Source organism: Mus caroli, unplaced genomic scaffold (assembly GCF_978045245.1).
Source record: "Mus caroli unplaced genomic scaffold, Mus_caroli_1 scaffold_10, whole genome shotgun sequence".
NCBI classification, from domain to species: domain Eukaryota; kingdom Metazoa; phylum Chordata; class Mammalia; order Rodentia; family Muridae; genus Mus; species Mus caroli.
This window is the reverse complement of record NW_028227265.1, coordinates 46,256,185-46,277,894: the sequence shown is the minus strand read 5'-3', so window position 1 is coordinate 46,277,894 and position 21,710 is coordinate 46,256,185. Positions and strand designations below refer to the sequence as shown.

The 21,710-nt window shown below is 42.3% G+C and overlaps 1 protein-coding gene across 1 annotated transcript; it reads right to left on the bottom strand.

The window, feature by feature from the left end:
- Positions 1 to 1,794: 1,794 nt before the first annotated feature.
- Elmod2 (ELMO domain containing 2) lies at positions 1,795 to 21,504 on the bottom strand. The gene is made up of 9 exons (XM_021170414.3): positions 21,384 to 21,504; positions 20,097 to 20,244; positions 18,071 to 18,099; positions 11,478 to 11,575; positions 10,243 to 10,372; positions 8,169 to 8,302; positions 6,480 to 6,548; positions 5,521 to 5,654; positions 1,795 to 5,178 (listed from the first exon to the last, which is right to left on the bottom strand). The coding sequence occupies exons 2-9, from the start codon at positions 20,236 to 20,238 to the stop codon at positions 5,033 to 5,035; spliced, it is 882 nt and encodes a 293-aa protein (XP_021026073.1). The 5' UTR covers positions 20,239 to 20,244; positions 21,384 to 21,504; the 3' UTR covers positions 1,795 to 5,032.
- Positions 21,505 to 21,710: the final 206 nt, after the last annotated feature.

The following is a 21,710-nucleotide window of genomic DNA, read 5'->3' as shown; positions in this document are numbered from 1 at the left end:
ATGGCAGAGAAGCACCTGAAAAAATGTTCAACATCCTTAATCATCAGGGAAATGCAAATCAAAACAACCCTGAGATTCCACCTCACACCAGTCAGAATGGCTAAGATCAAAAATTCAGGTGACAGCAGATGCTGGCGAGGATGTGGAGAAAGAGGAACACTCCTCCATTGTTGGTGGGATTGCAAGCTTGTACAACCACTCTGGAAATCAGTTTGGCGGTTCCTCAGAAAATTGGACATAGTACTACCGGAGGATCCAGCAATACCTCTCCTGGGCATATATCCAGAAGATGCCCCAACCGGTAAAAAGGACACATGCTCCACTCTGTTCATAGCAGCCCTATTTATAATAGCCAGAAGCTGGAAAGAACCCAGATGTCCCTCAACAGAGGAATGGATACAGAAATTATGGTACATTTACACAATGGAGTACTACTCAGCTATTAAAAAGAATGAATTTATGAAATTCCTAGCCAAATGGATGGACCTGGAGGGCATCATCTTGAGTGAAGTAACACAACCACAAAAGAACTCACACAATATGTATTCATTGATAAGTGGATATTAGCCCAAAACTTAGGATACCCAAGATATAAGATACAATTTGATAAACGCATGAAACTCAAGAAGAATGAAGACCAAAGTGTGGACACTGTGCCCCTTCTTAGAATTGGGAACAAAACACCCAGAGAAGGAGTTACAGAGACAAAGTTCGTAGCTGGGATGAAAGGATGGACCATTTAGAGACTGCTGTATCCAGGGATACGTCCCATAATCAGCTTCTAAACGCTGACACCATTGCATACACTAGCAAGATTTTGCTGAAAGGACCCAAATATAGCTGTCTCTTGTGAGACGATGCCGGGGCCTAGCAAACACAGGAGTGGATGTTCACAGTCAGCTATTGGATGTATCACAGGGCTCCCAATGGAGAAGCTAGAGAAAGTACCCAAGGAGCTAAAGGGATCTGCAACCCTATTGTTGGAACAACATGATGTACTAACCAGAACCCTGGAGCTCTTGTCTCTAGCTGCATATGTATCGAAAGATGGCCTAGTTGGCCATCAATGGAAAGAGAGGCCCATTGGACTTGCAAACTTTATATGCCCCAATATAGGGGAATGCCAGGGCCAAAAGAATGGGAATCGGTGGGTAGGGAAGTGGGGGGCGCTATGGGGGACTTTTGGGATAGTATTTGAAATGTAATTGAGGAAAATATGTAATAAAAAAAAAAAAAAAAAAAAAAGCACATACTAGAATGCCATGCAACTGTAAAAATTGAGTATTAGTATATAAATAGAACTAGGAAACATTGTAAAGAAAAATGTGCAGCATGAATCACTTCTACCTTTGGTGAAAACGGGGTGGAATGGGATGAGTTTGGGTGAAATGGTGGCTTCTTGTAAAATATACTTTGAGTCTCAGAGCCACTTATTCTGAGCCAATATCATCTTATATAATTACAAGGTGATTTAAGAGTCACAAGTCTGGGCTGGTGAGATGGCTCAGCAGGTAAGAGCACCCGACTGCTCTTCCAAAGGTCCTGAGTTCAAATCCCAGAAACCACATGGTGGCTCACAACCATCCGTAATGAGATCTGACTCCCTCTTCTGGTGTGTCTGAAGACAGCTACAGTGTACTTACATATAATAAATAAATAAATCTTAAAAAAAAAAAAAGAGTCACAAGTCTATGTGTTACAACTTACCTGTAACTTACGCAAGCATTGTTTCCTGAACTCAAACGACTTAAATAGGGGTGAGGGGCAGCTCAAGCATCCACAGAAAGGCTTACAACAGTTTCAGCTGTGATTTTATTCTCTCACTTAACATCACAAACGAAAGGACGTCACATCTCACACTATTGCTTTTACATGAAATTCAAATGCTTGATGCAAAATAGACAAAAATTTAAGTTACCAACTGGTGCTTTCCCTCCAGGGAACACTACAGCTTAAATATTTGTCAGTACTTTAACAAAACATAGAACTACCCTACCAACGTCAATGTGGTTGTTGGGTCCTACCTTCACTACATTTAAACTTTTATCTCATCAAAAATTGGAGACAGAAAACAAAAATACACATCATGATCTTTCTCAGAGTGTGAAAGAGCCATCTTCATTTAAAAGCCATTTGTGTGGAGAGGCCAGTACACATGAACATGACGACAAAGCCTCCCCAGACGCACCATCCTTTGTGGATTAGAGTAGAGCACCTGTGCTGGGGATGCAGCTGCTGGTCCCCAGTTATGAGCACAATAATAAACCATCACCTTCCTAGGCAAAGCTCCATCTTCTATGCTGTTGTTCCCCTCTGCTGCAGAAATGAAGAGCTGCTTTTCACACCCAAGAAATTGTTTTTCTTTGAGCAAAACTTGTAATCAAAATCCCTTTTGCTGAATATTCTCAAGGGACAGAATGATATGAATGATGGCTAACACTGAGGGAAGAATAAATGCTGCATACATTTTTCGTAAAAAGTAACACAAATCTAAGTAGCTATAAAATAGAAAGGAAGAATAAACAGGGTAGAAATTTTTAAGAAAAACAGTCTGAGTTTTGAACTATAAATGGTGCCAGTTCATTTTTATACCTACCTGTACTGTAACATTTATTTACAAAGAGCCTGGTCTAGGATCCATGATCCCCAAGTGTCTCCCATGTTTAAAAGATTGTCTTTCAGAGCATCTCAACTGTTAAATGTTGTGGTTCTATTCTTATGCTGCTCTTGTCACTGGTGAAATATTTTCATCGTCACATGTACAAGAATCCATCTCCACATCGATTCTACTCGATTTAATATAAAATAACGTAACTTTCTTGTACTTCAATGACATTACTACCAATTGCTACATTGTAATTTTACAAGTCCTAGACACAGGTGAGCATCTAAACATGCGTTTTAAAACTGCATGAAGTTCTGATGTCTGCTGCAAGTAAGGGAAACATTCTAGTGCACAACTAGTGACAGTCAAGCTCCCAGAAGATCAGAACTTTGAAGCTGGAATTGGCTAACAGATCAGTTCACTATATAATTATCTGAAATGGCTAATGATAATTTTAACAAACAAAAAAAAACCCAAACAATATCTGTAATGTACAAACAAAGGAGGTTTTAAGGACTGTGACATTAACCAAACCATGACAATATGTTCTTAACATCATTAGAGATTTTTTTCTGCCAAGAAATAATTACTTATTATTATTATTACTTCCTCTTTCATACTTCAAGTATGCTTTTGTTACATATGCTGATAAAGAGTTAAATCAGTTCAAGATCTAGGCTGCTCAAAGATTAAAATACATGCATCAGTACTTTTAGCACAAAAGTTAAAGACTACTACAGCTGCTTTCCATGGAAGACTTCACACTATAATACAGTGAACAATAATGGTAACCATGGGCTCCTTGTTAGGGTTTTGCTACACAATACATCATAAAACCTGGGTGACAAAAGATTTCTCAAAAATGAAATTACTGTATTACCAGGGTCAACAAGTCCCCTATAAGAAATCAATTATTAAATTCCTATAATACTGAAAAGCTAAATCCTTTCTAGCATTATAAAACAAACCTACTTTTAAAAAAAGTTTTATCTTCCTTAAGGAAAAGCAATTTGAACCCATGCTCTGCAACACAGTGCTATACAACACTCCAGCTGTCGTTCTCCTATGGGACATCCGTACTGCGCTCTCTCATGCTTGCTCTCTCCTCCCAACCCCCACAAGTGGGAAGACAGGCTTGTCAGAAGACATGAACAAATTGTGAGAAAACAGCAAACTTTCCTCTATCACATAAGCTAGTCTTTAAATACCTGATATTAAAAGATGTGCAAAACATCACCATGTTTTAGGTTAACCAATCATGTTGTAGACTGGTTTACACAGGACGTATGCAGTGCTTCCAAGTCCAATCATCTTTCTTATCTTTAGGCTCTTTTCGTTTTGCTCTGAGAACAAATCTCTAAAGCGTGCAAAGAGGAAACCACCCCATTAGAATCCCCTCACAGAATCCTCGACAGTACCTGCTGCCCTCCTGAGACTTTGGAGAATAAAGCTATACAAAAATGCACAGTCATGATCCAGGCTATGGTAGCTAGCACCTCCCAGCCCGCTAACCCAGGTCCCTACAACATTACCCAGAACAAACACACCAATGATAGGGAACAGATGTCTAAAAGGCTCTCGGTTTTCTTCTTGTGTAATTTTCAAAGACAGTTCTATTGAAAAAGAAACTATGTTTCAAATGCAGTCCAGATTTTCTCAGCAGAGGCACCTCCTTTCTAAACACACAGGCAGGGTTCTCCCAGGGGGCTCTGAGGAAGGTTCCTTCTACAGCTGATAAAAACAAATACTGACCTGGCTAGTACATGCCTAGACTCCTTACAATAAGACCGCCCACACGGGCTACTTATAAATAAGAAGCTATCATCAGTACTGCCACGTCTTGGTTCTTTAGTCAGTGACCAGAAAAATCAAAGGAAGCCATGATTGTCCACCCTCCCTGACAGAGTCATGCGTCCTCTGCTCCAAGGACAGGACATCTTGACAAGAGCTAGAGACACAAAGAAAGCCTCAGAGGGCATCCTGTGTTGATTTTCCTAGAAAGAAAAAGACAAAGGGCATTCAAAAGCCACTTCCAGAGCGAACAATGACCCTGCAGAATTTTCAAAAAGACACCAGCTTGGGAGCACCACACATAAAATGACAACAGACTCGTGCACATTTTGATCAATTGGCTAACTATAAATATACCTGATTTATACTTTTAAACGAACAAGCTAAGACCCAAGTTCCAAACTGTAGTTCATGTGACTCCGGAAGGGCTCTTTGGAAGGGTAAGGGACCTTTGGAGAACAGTGTATAAACAACTGTAAACATACACTGATTGTCCGCTAGCTTTCTTAAATAGAGTTTCTGAAGTATTTTTTGTAGGAAATTATATGAGTGTAGTTAATCAGATAATTTCTATAATAACATATAAATTCTGTTGTGTGTGCAAAATGTGGTAGAAAGTGAAGATACATGGATGGTTCATGTTTTCAAAGTGAGCACAGCATTGCAATCCATCAAGAGTCCTTTGATCCTCTCGTGAAACTTCTCTCTGTACAAGTTGAAGTACATAATGCTTTCTGGCTCTTCCTCAAGCCAAAACTTGTCAAATTCATAGACAAGGTAACCTGCAAGTAAAAAACACACAAATACATGTCCACAGGAGTAAAATCACCTATTTAGACCATGTTCAGAAAGTATATATACACATCTTGGGTCAGGGAGACAGCTTGGTGAATAAGGCTACTTGTCACACCAGCCAGACAATCTGAGTTCAAATATAGAAAGTAACGTTTAAAGTGCACTTAGAGATCATCTTCCATTATTCTCTTGGATAGCAAAGATCTTAAACAATAAAATGATAAGCATAAACTCTGTATTCAGAGGCATTAGGTTAAAAGCTCTATATTCTGCCTCGCTGAGAGTTAGACTTGCTCTTGGTCAGGTCTGGTTCTGACCCCAATACTCACAGTAAAACTGGTGGAAGTGCTCCATCGTCGGTACCCCAGGGACAAAGTTGTAGAGGTGAAGCTTCAGGGCCTCGCTCTTCAGTAAACTATAAGCCATCTCTGTAAGGTTGATTCCAACTATTGCATAAGAATACCTACGTCAGAAACATGGCCAGTTACACAGCTAGCTGACGGCTTGTAACAGAAGCTTACAGCATGTAAAGAGCTCCTTAGTCCACCCCAAACTGTCTCTACTGCACTCCTGACACAGGGCCTACTTTACAGTAACCTCTCTGAATTCAGATAGGGAGAAAGATCAAAGTGCTTGTTTTTTTGTTTTGTTTTGTTTTGTTTGTTTGTTTATTTGTTTGTTTGTTTTCAAAACAGGGTTTCTCTGTGTAGCTCAGGCTGTCCTGGAACTCACTCTGTAGACCAGGCTGGCCTTGAACTCACAAATCTGCCTGTCTCTGCCTCCCAAGTGCTGGGATTAAAGGCGTACGCCACCACTGCCCTGCAAAGTGCTTGTTTTTTTGAAGACTGTTGTTTTCTGAATAGAAGCCAAGAAGTAAAAATAAAAGTTCTGACTGCAACATTTAAATACAATGAGGGACACCCATATACATCATGCTTTATTGTTCTAGTTATTATATACAAAGCAATATAAAGCTAATAACAAGGGCTCAATTTGCATTTTCTTTACTATTTTCAAAGCTAACTCAGATTTTCCTAAGTTTCTCCTTCTACTTTGAAATAGTCCTTGAAAAAAAAATATGAGCCCTTATCTTTGTTTTATAAATTACATCATGTGATAAAATTTATTTTGGAATACACAGAATACTTATGATCATTTTTCTTTAAAATAGTTTATATTATCCTTTCTGCAGTTTCAGTGATTAAAATAACATCATTTTACAATACATTTTGAAATATACAGTCATTTTCACTTCAAGAGTCTAGTTTTTTATGTTTGCCCAGCTTACCCTAATTTGGGGTGATTTGAGCGGGAGAGAATCTGATGCGCTTCGCTGGTGTAGTTTTCACTGAAATACCTAAACAAGTCAAGGGAAATGATGAAGTGAGATGTCCTACCAAAAGCAGGGTAAACACTTCAGAGCAGGCACGTGCACTGTCAGACCAGTGCCCTCACTGCCACAGCTACACCATCTCCACCTCAAGGCACCTGATGGCCTATTAAATAAGGACCACAGACAGACTGGCTCTTGGCAAGACCATTTCAGCCGAGAAATCACCTACAAAGGGATGTCCTATTTGCTTACAAAAAAAAAAAAAAGAGTTCTGAAATCTGCAGACTCTCATCCTGTCCAATATGAAAGTGCAGCTGCCGGGCGGGCCACTCTCCTCACTGTCTGTCCTCTCTGCCACGCTAGAGTGCGCGCTTGTAACACACTGCTGACAAGCAGATCATTACTAATGGACGTGGATTCTGGCCATCTTCACATCAGCCTATGCTCTAAACACAGTGAAGAAACTATAGGTCATCAGAGGCACACCAAGACCCCTCCGCACAGTCTAGCGTCAGACTCTGTCACGATACTCCAGGCTCAGTAGGAGTCTCTTCCAGTGGAGGCAGCGAAGTCACTTACTGTCTGATTTATCTTTAGGAAGCAGAACTACATAGAACTATTAAGCTTTAGGCATTGCCAAAACATGCATGCTTTTATAATTTAAAATAGCATAGATCTTGAAATCTCATTATGGCATATCCTTCCCCCAACAGCTTTACCCACATTGACCTAAACAATTTTCTCAGCATTAGTTTAGTTCAATTCAGATTTTTTTCACATTAAGAATTATCCAAAAAAAAAAAAAACCAAACCTACTGGCTTCCCATTCTCAACATCAGTTACAATTTGTAAGTCACAATTACAGATAAACTCAAACACGATAGCGTATGCACCTGTATATCTATCTAGCAGAGTGGCTCCAACCATCAAAGTGTTCCACTGCTACTTCAAGACTGTAATTTTGCTATTGTTATAATCATAATGTAAATGTCTGATGTGCTGCCCCCAAAGGGGTCACGGTCCACAAGTAGAGAACCACTGGTGTAAGAACTTGATCTTCCTCTTGCTTACTGGAAGAGTGCTGACTATCAGTCGTGATTTATATTGCATATTTGGGATTGCATTGTAGCCTAAATGCTGAGGAAAAGGCAGGTTGTTATAGCATGGTACTCAGGCTTCAGGTCAGTGGCCAGAGGTAGTGAGGAGCATGTCACCTAACCTGGGTGTTTCCCCAAATGGAGTCAGAGCCCACACAGTGGAAACAAGATGACAAAACCAGAAAGGGGTGTTCATGACTCTTAAGCACATGTCAAAAGTGAGGCAGAAAGACACAGGAAGGGGAAGGCACTGGAAGTACATATACATACACAAACGTGCACACATACACACACAGACGTGCACACACACAGAGATGTGCACACATACACACAGACGTGCACACAAGAGACAAACTCGGCACTCGTAACATGCATATGCACACACACACACACACACACACACATACACACAAACACACACAATGTCTTTGAATGTTGCCAACACACTAGCAAACATGCGCATTATACCTATGAAAACTTAGAGTTAATATGAAGCAACTGCAGAATTTTGTTCAGCCAAGGAATAAGAAACTTTATTTTGACTTACACGAGATTGATCAGTCCGAGTATGCCCATGCCTCTGAAGTCTGTTTTGGGATCATCACCTTGGAAACCAATGTCTGCCCACTGCTTAGAGATCCGGGCCGTCAACTTTTTCGTTGGCATCAGAAGACTCCAAAGCTGCACAAACATGCTTTTTTGTTACAAATAATAGTAATGTTCTTGGTTTACTGGGACATTTTCCTTTTATTAGTTTATCTAATTCATAATTGAATACCTGAAGTTCAACAACCTTTATATGCAGATTCTAAGACCAACAAGGACTGTATTTAAAACATAGTGTATCTAGAATGACTGTTGTGAAGAATCATTTTTTAAAAGCAAATACCACAGAAATCTAGAGCAATGACCTGTGTCTAATAACCAATAAATGTGTACTAACATTAAATTGTTTGGGAAGAGCAGTCTTGAATAAACAGACCCATATTAGGCTTGAATAGGCTATGCTGTAATGCTGGGTGGTTACTTTTTAATAAAAAGAGAGGGGGGGAGGGAGGAAGGGAAAGGAATAAAGGAAAATTAATTCTGAGAGAAGGGATCGTGGAATAATATTAATATAACTCAAGAGATAGGTGTAACTACTTCATAAAATTTTAATTTTTGAAAGAAAAAATAATTTAGTTTTAAATAAATAAAATCTTTACCACTTGTCTTAGTCAGTGTTTCTATTCCTGCACAAACATCATGACCAAGAATCAGTTGGGGAGGAAAGGGTTTACTCGGCTTACACTTCCATACTGCTGTTCATCACCAAGGAAGTCAGCACTGGAACTCAAGCAGGTCAGGAAGCAGGAGCTGATGCAGAGGCCATGGAGGAATGTTCTTTCCTGGCTTGCTTCCTTCCCCTGGCTTGCTCAGCCTGCTCTCTTATAGAACCAAGACTACCAGCCCAGAGATGGCACCACCCACAAGGGGACTCCCCCCTTGATCACTAATTGAGAAAATGCCCCACAGCTGGATCTCATGGAGGCATTTCCCCAACTGAAGCTCCTTTCTCTGTGATAACCCCAGCCTGTGTCAAGTTGACACACAAAACCAGCCAGCACAGAGGGACACATAGGGAGTCTAGGTTAAGGCTGCATGAAATGTCATCAGGAAACCCCTGCTTCATGAAAATGGTGAGGAGGGAGGAGCCTGGAGAGGACTGAGGCAGGAGGGAGAGAGGGACAGGATGGAAAGAGAGAGTAAAAGTGTGAAAGAATGAAAGAAAGCAATTAAAACCACAGCTTTAATCCTCCTACACAGTGTGCACTGTAGTGGAAACAGGCAGGCAGGAGGCAGTCAGCACCCATAGCAAGTCAACCCAGTCCCCAGGCTTTGGAGTCTTTTCCTCCAGTGAAGGGTCACACTGGACAGCTCTTTCTCTAGGCCTCAGCCTTTAAATTGTAAGCTCCCCCAGCCTGAAGTGGGCTGGTATAGACCATGCCACCACTGAGGTGGGGTCACCTGTGGTGCAGCTTTCTGACTTGGCTGGCTCCTTTTTGAAGTGACAACTTCCCTGCTCTTCTGCCACCTGCTGAGAGGCTGAACCTGTTTTCCTGAATAAGCGGCCAGCCTGGTTAGTCAAGAAGCCTGGCATTGGGGGGTGGGGGATGGGCCTTCCCCCTTATAAGCAAGGTCTCTTAATAAACTCTCAGGCCTTGATCAGAACCTTTGTTTTGGCTCCATTATTTCTCTCGACCGTCTAGTTTCTCTCTTTTCAGCCCCAGCCTGCCTCCCAGGAGAACCCCGGTTCATATAAGCCACAGGCCAGTTTGCTACATTAGATATGGGTGCGACTCCAGCCTCACACACTTGCACAGCAGAAGCAGGAGACAGGAAGGTGCTCTCTCCTTTTCTTCCTGTGTCAGTATTTATAATTATCTCAGAATTAAAAACATGAATATGTTTTTAAAGATGCTTATCAACTAAGCTGGTGACCAACAATCTTTCCCTATTTATGAAATCTAACAAATGCTTCAATAGGCAAACAAGCAGGAGGGCAAGTGAGGCTGGAGAGTGCACCCAGCTCTCGGAGCAGACACGCCCGCCCTGCGCCCTGCACCCTGCGCCAGGCTCACCTTGAGGAGCATCTTCTCGTGCTGTGCATTGGCAGAGTCATAGGGCTTTTTCCTCACATTTTCTACATCGTGGTAGAGCTGTTTATAGCCAGTTATCTGCAGTAAGCATGTCCGCATGCAGATCTGAAAACTGAGAGGATAAAATTATTAGTTTAAATCAGACCTCTCTATCACAATAAAGCAAAGCTTGGGGGGGGGGCAGTCACACATCTATTTAGGAAGTGAGTTTCTGCTTCTGACTTAACTCAAGATGCACCGAAGAGCCTCTTTAAGCACCCAAGGCTGTGCAGAGCATCACTCGGAGCTCTGATAAAACAAGGCCTAGACAGCATGCACCATGTGACTGACTCCATCACAAGACATCACTCAACATATTTTCTCTGAAATGTCCACACAGCCCCAAATCTTTACTGTCACTTTGCAACATCTCTAATAATTTAAAGTATATACAAAACAACCCATGACAAGTTCTCTCAGTTTCCCCAAGTACAGTAGCTTGCTTTCCCTGGAGCTCCATGCTTTTTACAGTGACTGCACTATAGTAACAGCACACTAACCTTTAGTTCTCAGCTAGAGCACTTCAAATTCCAAGCCATCAACAGTTTGGAAGAACTTTAAGCCTCACCCTGTTTATGAAATGACCTTCAGACCAGTCTGCACAGCACCAAGTCCCTGCTGGGGTTGTGGCCTCTTACCCCAAGGGTTCATTTCCTAACTGCTGTCACATCCCCAAAGCCACCCTTCACCTCCCTTACTTATGTATCAACTAATGTCATTTATTATAACACAGAAGACGGCTAGTCTTCAGTGTACTGTTGCTCATCAGGGTGCCTATCATCTGTTTGGCCAGCTACTTGGTGACTCTTATAGTACAAGAGTCCCCAGCCTACAGATGGGCAGTGCAGCCTGTGCATGAAGGACAGAGAACAGTGTAAGGACTCAGCAGAACATGTGACACACACAAGAGGGTTATGGGAGGGCCTGACCTGAACAGCACAGAGACACCAAAACCTGAAGGGCAGGAAGGACAGCTGCCAGCTATTTATTTGACCTCAGGGATGGAGTGGGAGGGCCCAGCTTGCGGCTGCAGCCTGTGCAGATATCAGCATTCTGGGCCTCAATGCTCAGGGGATGACAGAGCTGGGTTGTCTCACCCACTAGCCTTCCCCACCACAGTCCAACTGTGCAGGGCTCTGCACAGCAGGCGCCATCAGTCACAGAGGGAGTCAGCACACCTTGTGTCCTTCTCGGGGCAGATGTTCTTTTCCTTCATGATGTTCGCTATACACCTGTCCAGTTCACTCTCGGAAACTCGTGTTGCATTCTGTAGGACCTAGTGACAGAGATACATGAGAGAAGTCTCCAAGAGCTGATAGAGAAGTCTGTATTTGCAACTTTACAAAGAAGATATTTAAATGCAAAAAGAAATTCCACTGACTTCAGACCTCCCCAAAGCTGGAGTCATCTAAGTCTTTGTGAATTTCTAAAAGCCTCCTACCCACACTCGTAAAAGTGATCATAATTAAACAACAGATGATGTCAGAAAAGAGGGGGAGGGGTGGCAAGGAGGCCCACATACCCAGGAGGTAGAGTGGGTAAGAGGGAGAGTATTCTGGGAAACACTACAGATCTATCAAATTGTCAAAAATAAGATGTTACAATCTTAAAATTTTAAAAAGAGGAGTAGCAACAGTCTCTAGGAGCTGTCTCTCTGTGTACCACCTGCTCACCCCCCAAGCCCATCCTTCTACCCCTGCCACTTCCAGCTCCCTAGCACCCACTGCTGCCAGCACATTAAGGTGCTCTTTTTTTGAGGTCTGCTCTGGTCTGTCTGATAACCCCCTCTATCTGTAGGAACCCTTGTTGAGTACACCCGTCTTAGACGATCATTTTGAGCTATCTCAGGCCACTCTTTCTATTTCTGTATAAGTTTGCAGACTGAGCTTGTCAATGCCTTTGTCTTAGTCAGGGTTTCTATTCCTGCACAAACATCATGACCAAGAAGCAAGTTGGGGAGGAAAGGGTTTATTCAGCTTACACTTCCACACTGCTGTTCATCACCAAGGAAGTCAGGACTGGAACTCAAGCAGGTCAGAAAGCAGGAGCTGATGCAGAGGCCATGGAGGGATGTTCTTTACTGGCTTGCTTTCCCTGGCTTGCTCAGCCTACTCTTTTATAGAACCAAGACTACCAGCCCAGAGATGGTCCCACCCACAGGGGGCCTTTCCCCCTTGATCACTAATTGAGAAAATGCCTTATAGTTGGATCACATGGAGGTATTTCCTCAACTGAAGCTCCTTTTTCTGTGATAACTCCAGCTGTGTCAAGTTGACACAAAACTCGCCAGTACAGCTTTCCAACATATTCAATGAGATTTTCATTAAAACTTCACAGGTCAATTTTCGAATTCATATTTAGAAACACTGAGTCTTTTAATTGATAAATATCAGGCTTTTTTTTTCCCCAAAACTTCCTCCCCAGGGTTAGGACTGAAAACTGTCTCACTAGAGCTCCCTGGATGGTTTGCATTTGTCTGCTGCGGCAGCACTGCTCTTTGATGATCCAAAAGTGCACTGCTAATACAGACAGAAGTGAGCAACCTGCTGCCAAATATTTCAGTCCACTTATTAATACATAGCAGTGACCTCCAGGGATCCAGCACTGTCTACATTCTCAGACTACATCTCTGTTAATACATATAGCTCTTTCTGGCCAACTATGTCTCAGGTTTTATTTTTGTTTTGTTTTTCCTTGCTGACTGTGGTCCCCAAGATTTCAGTAAAATGCTGAGTAGAAGCAGAGAAACTAATCAGATCTGTCATGCCCCAACTACAGGTGACTAACCCTTCAAAGCCGAATGTCTTCTGTGATGTCAGCTAGATGGTCCGCGGGCGACCTTTAATGGATTGTGGGATAGATTTCAGTCATGAGCCGATTTTTCAGTATCTGTCGACTCTGTTACTGTGGTAATAGATGATAGTCCCTGAACTTAAACTTTAATCCTAACAGTGTCCTTTTTATGTGTTACTATGATCACTCTGCTCATGTTCTGTAAGAACTCTTGCATCATGTTCATAAAGGACACCGAGTTGTACTTTTTATTTATAGGTCTTTGGTTTTAGTGTGCACTCGAAAGGGAGGTGGGGGGGTCTTCCCTCCATTTCCCAGGACTTTCTGTTAACAGTGGCACTGTTTCTTCTTCCATAAATGTTTGGTAAGAATTAAGCAAGGCTAGAGAGAGGCTCAATGGCAAAGAACACTACTTCTGCAGAGGACTGGGTTTGGTTTCCAGGACCTACCTGATGGCTCACAACCACCTGGCAATCCAGCTCCAGAGAATCTGATGCCCTCTTCTTACCTCTGTGGGCAGCAGATATGTACACAGTGCACAGACACAGTGCATACAGGCAAACACTCAAGAGCACAAGGGCCCAAACATCTATTAAAAGAGAACTAAATAGGCCAATGCTACAGAGTTTTGCAATTTTAAATTGGAGATTTTATTTCTTTTCTTGAATATATGGCAACCTAGATTCTTTTATTTTCATATTAGTTGACAAACTGCTTTCCACAAATTTTTCCCACTTCATAGAAACTACAGGGTTTACCAGGATGAAGCTGCTCACGGAACCTGTGACCCAGGCTATGGGGCCTTATGTTCTACCTTTCCTAAGACTGGGAATCTTGGCTTTCTCTCAGAATTCATCAGTGGCTAGAGGTGACTGACGCTACTAATCTTTTTAACGTACTGGCTTCTGAGCTTGTTGGCAATGCCCACAGTTGTCTATTTTACTAATTCATTGATTTTTCTGCCTCGTAACTTCTTCAGCTTACTTTTCAGGTTTCTAAAGGTACAGACAGATTGTACTGGTTTAGGTTTTTAAAGTTTGCTTTGGTGAGCTAAGCAAATGTAGATATGTTGTTTTTCCAGTTCAATTTTGTCTATTTCCCACCAATTTTTTCTTTGACCCATGGGACTACTACAGTATTTATAGTCCAGGTACCACAGATTTTCACAGTTTAGCAGCCATTGGACATAGTTATAAATAGTTCCAAGTCTGTAAGTGAGGAAGTGAGATGTAATTTTTTTAACCAACAAAGAAGGCGTTTCAACTGTCCAACAGTCTACAACCCAACAGAACCATATATTGAGATTGCTGTCAGAGATAAGCATGCATACTCACCATTAAAAATGCAAAGTATTTAAATATGTACAAGGGTTTCACGGATGCTTTCTCTCAAATTCTTATAGTGTTCACTGGTTTAATTACATTATCATCAATATTATCAACATGCACTCTCTTATGTTGCCTTTCTAAAATGGTGACACAGGTATTGATGAGGGGACAAGCAATAAATAAAATAGGAAGTAATAAAATCAAAACAATTTCCAGACTTCTATTCATGTAGTAAAATACTGAGATAGTCAATGGAAATCCACAACATCAGAATAATATTATTCTCTTGAAGAAATATACAAATTGCATGTTTAAACTGACAAGCCCATTTCTATGTATTGACAAAACAACTTCAGTTCGAGGCTTCAAGAGAAAGCAGCTATGATTTGAGTTAATCTTAGGCATTGCTAGTTATTCTCATTACAGAATAAAAACACAGTAATATTCTATTTTTGATGGTGACATCATAAGAATACAACTTTAACATTTACATTTCAAGTGAGATTTTTAAATAGCTACTAAATAATTGAAAAATTAGCATATTATTTCCTGTTAATTTAATCCACTCTTGTTGAGTCCCAAAATACTCTAAGCCAGTGAATTCACTTGTGAATCATGACTCATTAGAAGTCAAATGACCAGGGGCTGGCGAGATGGCTCAGTGGTTAAGAGCACCAACTGCTCTTCCGAAGGTCCCGAGTTCAAATCCCAGCAACCACATGGTGGCTCACAACCATCTGTAACGAAATCTAATGCCTTCTTCTAGAGTATCTGAGGACAGCTACAGTGTACTTACATATAATAAATAAATAAATCTTAAAAAAAAAAGAAGTCAAATGACCTTTTTACAGGGGTGGCATTATCAGATATCCTGCATATCAGATATTTACATTAAAATTCATAATAGTAGTGAAATTACAGTTGTGAAGTAACAATGAAATAATTTTATGGTTGGAGTCACCACATGAGGAGCTGTACGCAGACTTGGGAAGGTTGCAGCCACGGCTCTAAGCCATGCTCAGTCCTTCCTGCTCTGTATTGCTCTTTGTTGTCTACTGATAATTGTCCATCATCAATTTTACTACTCCTACAAATACTGACACCCTGGCAGAATATGAACATATGGGAGTCACCCAATCCTTGCTGAAATTTTACCAATATCTGATCCCCTGTCCTACTTACATTTAGCTTAATTTACCACATATATATATATAAAATCCCACTGATAAACTCTGAGAGCCCAGACGCTGCTCCAGCCTATCCTCAGGCTGCTGATATGTGGGTGCTGAGTTCAGTTTCTGATCCTTCTCCACCAGAACAAGCAAAGGAAGCAAGAACCACACGCTCATGTGGAAAAGGGGCCAGCGCTGCCCACTCTATGTTTTCTTAACCCTCAAAGCACTGCTGCTTGCCGGGAGTCGGTGCTGGCGCTGGGGATACGGCCGTAAGCAACAGACACTATGCTTCGTGCTGTTTCTTTGCAGCAGGAGAGAATAAAGAAATAAAGAAGTAAGATACTGAAAAGGAAAAAAAAGAAGAAGAAGAAGAAGAAGAAGAAGAAGAAGAAGAAGAAGAAGAAGAAGAAGAAGAAGAAGGAAAAAGGACAGGGGGTGGGGCTTACGATTCCAAGTAGAGAAGGCTCAGTGTGCTCATGAGGTCAGAACTGAATGAAACTGGAGCTGATGTGAGGTAAACTTTTAACAGGAAGAACCAACACTTTGGCCCTAGTGGCACAAGGCCTACACAGGCTGATGGCAGGTGGTATGCTGGTTTGGAGCAGAAGCACAGGACAAGAGCAGTGCTAGATGCAACAGTGAGCAACAAGGGAAACTAGGGGGATGCGCTAGGGGAAGTGAGTGGGGTGCACTGGGGCAGCACTGATGGTGTGCAGGAAGGTCTCAAAGCATTAAAGAGGATATATAAGTGGTGGGTGTGTGGGTGCGGCACAAGGAACTGTAACACTTTTACAGCAGTTTTCAGGGCACTGGAAAGCACCTGTCAGAGGTCAATTCATTCTCAAATATTCCAAGATTTATGACACAAAGAAACACAACTTGATCTTCATCAGTCAGTCTATGTGGAGAAAACATGGCTTTTTACAGAGCGAGCAGGAACAGTCAGAACACAGGGCTATCCCTCCAAGCAGGGCCCTGACCTGCAGGAAACAAGCATCACTGGGGAACCAACATGTCAGAAACAGAATCAGGACCTCTGGGGTGGAACCCAGTGTCTTCACTCCCAATAGGCTTCCAGAGGATGCTGGGGCTACTGAGTTTGAGACCTGCCGTAACAGCTCTGAAATAAAATGTGTCCAAGCAGGTACCTACAATCAAAGGCTGCTGTGGGGATCTGCCTGCTATATTACAGAAACAGGTACCACATGTGTGTGTGCAATTAAACAAGAATTAGGGCAGAAACTTTCAAAGTTTCAGATGCCATATTCTCTTGAAAAAAAAAAAAAACAAACCACAGTTTAGGATTCTGAACAAAGGCAGCTCTATACCCTGCCCAGGGTCCACTGATGCAGATGTGAGTTACTCTCACACAGATAACTCAGAACTGAGACTGTACCTAAGATAACAAGCACCCACGTTAGAAGTTACTCTCCAGAACGAAGCGTGTCAGCTTGTGGAACCCAGCTCTGCCGATTCCAGTGTGAGGCAGCGACTCTTACCAACACCAGCAGACCGAATCATGTCCACGCTTTTTATTATGACTCATATTTGACATTATGACCAGTGCAAACATGTATATGGATATCTATAATAGAGATGTGCACACAGATAACTAAACTAAAAATGTCACAAAAGAATATATACCAGTAATTCTTATACAGACAACACTGTGATCTTACAGTTAATTCTAGCTGGTTAATTCTTGGTTTCCCACGTAACACATCAAGAGCTGCAGCTGACATGTGGCAGACAGGCTTTCCTTCCCATGCAAGTCAGTTCCCATGCAACCACTCGCCTGCCACAGCTTTGGGCTGTTCAGAATACATCTTTTGTCTTGCACTTAACCACTCATTTAAACCCACAGATGCAAATGGAGATGACACAGTCTGCCGGCCGCCAGTGACTTACTGTGAGACCATTCCCTCACTGCCCACTGAACCTGCACCTGTGACCTACAGTAAGACAAGTGAAACAGACATGGGAACATGAGACCGACTAGATAAAGGGCTTTGCAGCTGAGCCACATGGGCATGAGCACTCAATGACACTGCTTTAGGCTCCTCAGCCTTGTGCTTGTTTCTTATACAGCAAAAGCTGACTGCTAGGGATGGTATGCTGGGACTCACTTTGGATCAAAATTTGCCTGGCTCTTCTCTCACACAACCTACCCTGAGGACACAGTCTTGGGAAAGGCTTTCCTAACATGCTGGTCCCCAAAGCTACCAAAGCTGCTGCAAAATCAACAGGTAGGACCTCAGAACAGGACGCAGAGTTGAACTCCTTTTCTGTCCATCAAAACACATGGAGAAAGTATTTTGTAAACAGAATTACAATTTCTAAAATGAGAACACTTAACTCACAGTTTCTCATAGCAAAGGTGGTAACCATAATCCTGAAATCAAAGCGTTCTTTTCAAAGAAAAAAAAATACACTTAGGTTAAGTTTTCTAGAATTAGCATTTTAATGTGCTCTTACCTTATTCTTGGAATATGTCAAGGAATTTTCTGAAATTAAAAAAAAAAGTTACCACTTGAACACATTTTCTCAATTACCTAAAATCAAATAGTAAAACTATAACAGCAACGATAAATCACTTCTGCAGTTTAAGGCACAATTCCCACATGAACAACACAACAATCATCTCAAAATCTTACAGGATAGAGAAAAAGGTGGAACCATCTTCCCCCAAATGCAGTACCAAGCTGGTGACAATCTAATTTTCCCAGAACTTTGTGTTTCTGTGCAGACCGCCAGAGTGGGGGTGTTCGCCCACTGCTAAGATCTCAGAAATTCATCTGAAGACTATATCCCCCACTACACCCTCTTCTCTGTCAGTCTGAGCAAGCGGCCCGCAACTCAGCAGTACAAGAACAAAGGAGCAGACTGTCTGCCAGCTCTCCTCTCACTAGGCAAAGAGCAAATAGCCTCTGCATTCCTGGTTTCTCTTCTAAGAATGACAACATTTGTATTGGTCTGTTAAAAAAATGTTTAAGAATATATTAAGAACACTCTCCTTTTGAGAATTGTAAGAAAGATGCTTTTTGCCTCAAAGTAAAGCTTTGAATATGCTCTTTCCCCATACTGTAAAGTGCCAACCAGCACAGTCTGCAGAGGTCTGTGTTAAGAGGCACTTGGTTCTTCTGAGCAAGTGTGTGTGTGTGTGTGTGTGTGTAGAACTGTGCATTATGCTTCATCCAGCCACAAGACACTCTGCCATTCTTCCATGTCATGCTGGGTACAGGGTCTGCTGTCCACACCTCACTCACTCGGACCTAAAAAGCATCAATTCCTCATTCAGGGCATTTTTTGATCAACACAAAATAGGAGCTGGTTAATTCTTGACTTTCTACTTAACACAGCATCATGAGCTGGGGCTCCGCCCAGGTCTTTCTACTTAACACAGCATCATGAGCTGGGGCTCCGCCTAGGTCTCTCTTACCATTTCTACAGTAACTTCAAACCCCGTTTCTCAGCCATCTGAGTTTGAAGTCAGAACAACACTTTCAATTAAACACTGAAAAACTGTCATTTGACAGAAATATAACACAAGCCAAACTGAGCCCCCTGTACACCATAAACATTTCCACAGCTATATTTAAACAAAATACATGCAATTTTTATTGCTATAACAACTTATACTATCACTTGAATGTATTACAAATACAATTATCATACATCTTTACACATTTTTTCATATGAGTCTTTGAAATCCAATGGGTATCTTACAGGTAAAGCACAACTCAATTAACATCATGCAGACTTCAAGTGCTCAGAACCATGTGGCCATCACTGTGAGACTGGACCAAGTAGGTTCTAAAAGTCTTTCCTAGGACCAATGAGTAATCTGTCCATTCAGAAATAAGAGTAAAAAGTGAGAAGACTCATTAATGAGGCCTCAAAGGAGGAAAACAGATAACTGACTCCAATCTTTTTTTTTAATTAGGTATTTTCTTCATTTACATTTCCAGTGCTATCCCAAAAGTCCCCCATACCCTCTCTCCCCCACTTCACTCCCCCCCTCCCACTTCTTGGCCCTGGCGTTCCCCTGTACTGGGGCATATAAAGTTTGCACGACCAATGGGCCTCTCTTTCCACTGATGGCCGACTAGGCCATCTTCTGATACATATGCAGCTAGAGACACGCGCTCCGCGGGGTACTCTTCAATCTTTACCTCATACATTTGTGTAGAAATTTCAAATGGAAGAGAGAATAATTTTCTAGTAAACAACTGCAAATATAATCTGAATAATAATGGATACATTTTTAAGAAATCCAAAAGGCTCATTCTTTGGATACATATGGGATGTTTCAGGAAGTTTTTTTTTATATATTCAGTGCTCAATTCAGTAGTCAGTAGTAGAATGAAAAGAACTTAAAGACCACAAAGCTTAAGAAACTCAGCTGCAGTGATTCGCTCAAATCAAACTCCCATGGGGTGAGCAGAAATAATTCAGTTAGGTTATAATTAATGTTGAATTTCCTTTATTTTGAAGGTATTACCTATTCTGTAGGTCCTCTGTGCCCCTCCATAGGTGTCAAAAATTCGTTGCAATTCACATTTCCCAGTCATCTGCCGTAAGACCCATTTCATCCAAAATCGGAAAAAGTGTCCATAGAAAAACTCCCACAGAGACACGAACATGTTTTCCTGGAAAGAGGATATAAACACACAAGCTTAACGGTCTCAAACTGGAATTATAAAACTGAAAAATAAATTAAGTTGATCCAACTCCTCAAATGATAATGAAGTCTATTATTCCACTGTGTCTATTTTGTGACAGTGTTTAATTCATCAGGCAAAGAAATAACATACAACAGCTTAAATAATGATTTGCCAAATGGTCAATTTATCTCTTTGCCAAATGGTCACTTTTAAAAAAAATGTAAAAAGTAGCCAAAAAAAAAAAAAAAAAAAAAAACCTGGCCAAATTATTTAATCGCTAAAAAGAATAACCACATTTCATTTTTGCCAAATATTATATTTAATATTTTGGATTCATACTTCCGTTTTTCATCCCTTGAAACTTGGAACAAAGAAGTTCAAGAATAAAAGGACCAACCGAGCAACAATTTCAAATCTACCACACATCAGATGTGGCTTCCCAAAGAATGAGCTCTTTTCAGCCTTGGTTGAGAGCGCGCCCAGCTGTCTCTGTCAGCTGACTCCGACAAATGAAAACACTACAAGTGGCTTACAACTGAAGCATACAGGTTGGGAAACGAGCAGATGGCATCCTGACGAATTCATCATTTTTCTAGTCAGTAGGTGAAGGGCAGAGACACCAAGAGGTTAAAAAACAAAAACAAAAAACCCCACAAAATCTATACACTTGATATAACTGATCTTGAAAGAAAACTCTTTTCGGGTGCTAAACGAAGGGGAGGAGGGATACCGGGAACTCCAGCCCTGGGATTCGCAGACACACCCTCTCTGCGCCCGGGCCCGAGGAGCTGTCAAATTCGAAATCCCCTCAAGGCAGGGCACCAGGTGTCGGTGCCAGACACGCGGATCAGGATCTTTAAAATGAGTCATCCCGTCGGCGCTTGTCGGGACGAAGAGGGCAGAAGTGCCAGGCGCAGGCAGGCCGTCCCGCCGAGCCCCAGGGCCTCGGGAAACCGAGTGCGAGCCCCGTGGGCACCACACCGTCCCGCCCCTCGCGCGCGCGGGAACGATGCACAAAGCCCCGACGGCCCCCGCACCCTGCGGATTATCCGCGGGACGCCAGCGAGGCTTGCGCAGCCGCACGCCAGCAACTCAGAGTGAGAGAAAAATAAAACAGCAGCCACCTCACAGGAGCGGAAGAACTAGGGGGAAAGCTGGCACTGCCTCGGTTTCCCCAGCTGCAAACACCGGCAACGGAAACGACGCTCTACGCGGAGCGCTCCCTGCGAACACCGCGACCCGGAAGTCCGCACGGAGGCTGCAGGGGCGGGGTATCTTTTGGCTCCGCGCCCCGCCTCTTCGTCTTCTTCCGATTGGCTCGCTCTCAGCCTATCGCCGGCGCGGAAGGAGGGGCCCGAGGGCAGGCGCGCCAGACGCTGTACGGTTTTCATGGCAACGGCGGCCTGCTGCCACGCCCAGCCCAGTGCCAAGGAGTTCCCTGTGGACTTGGC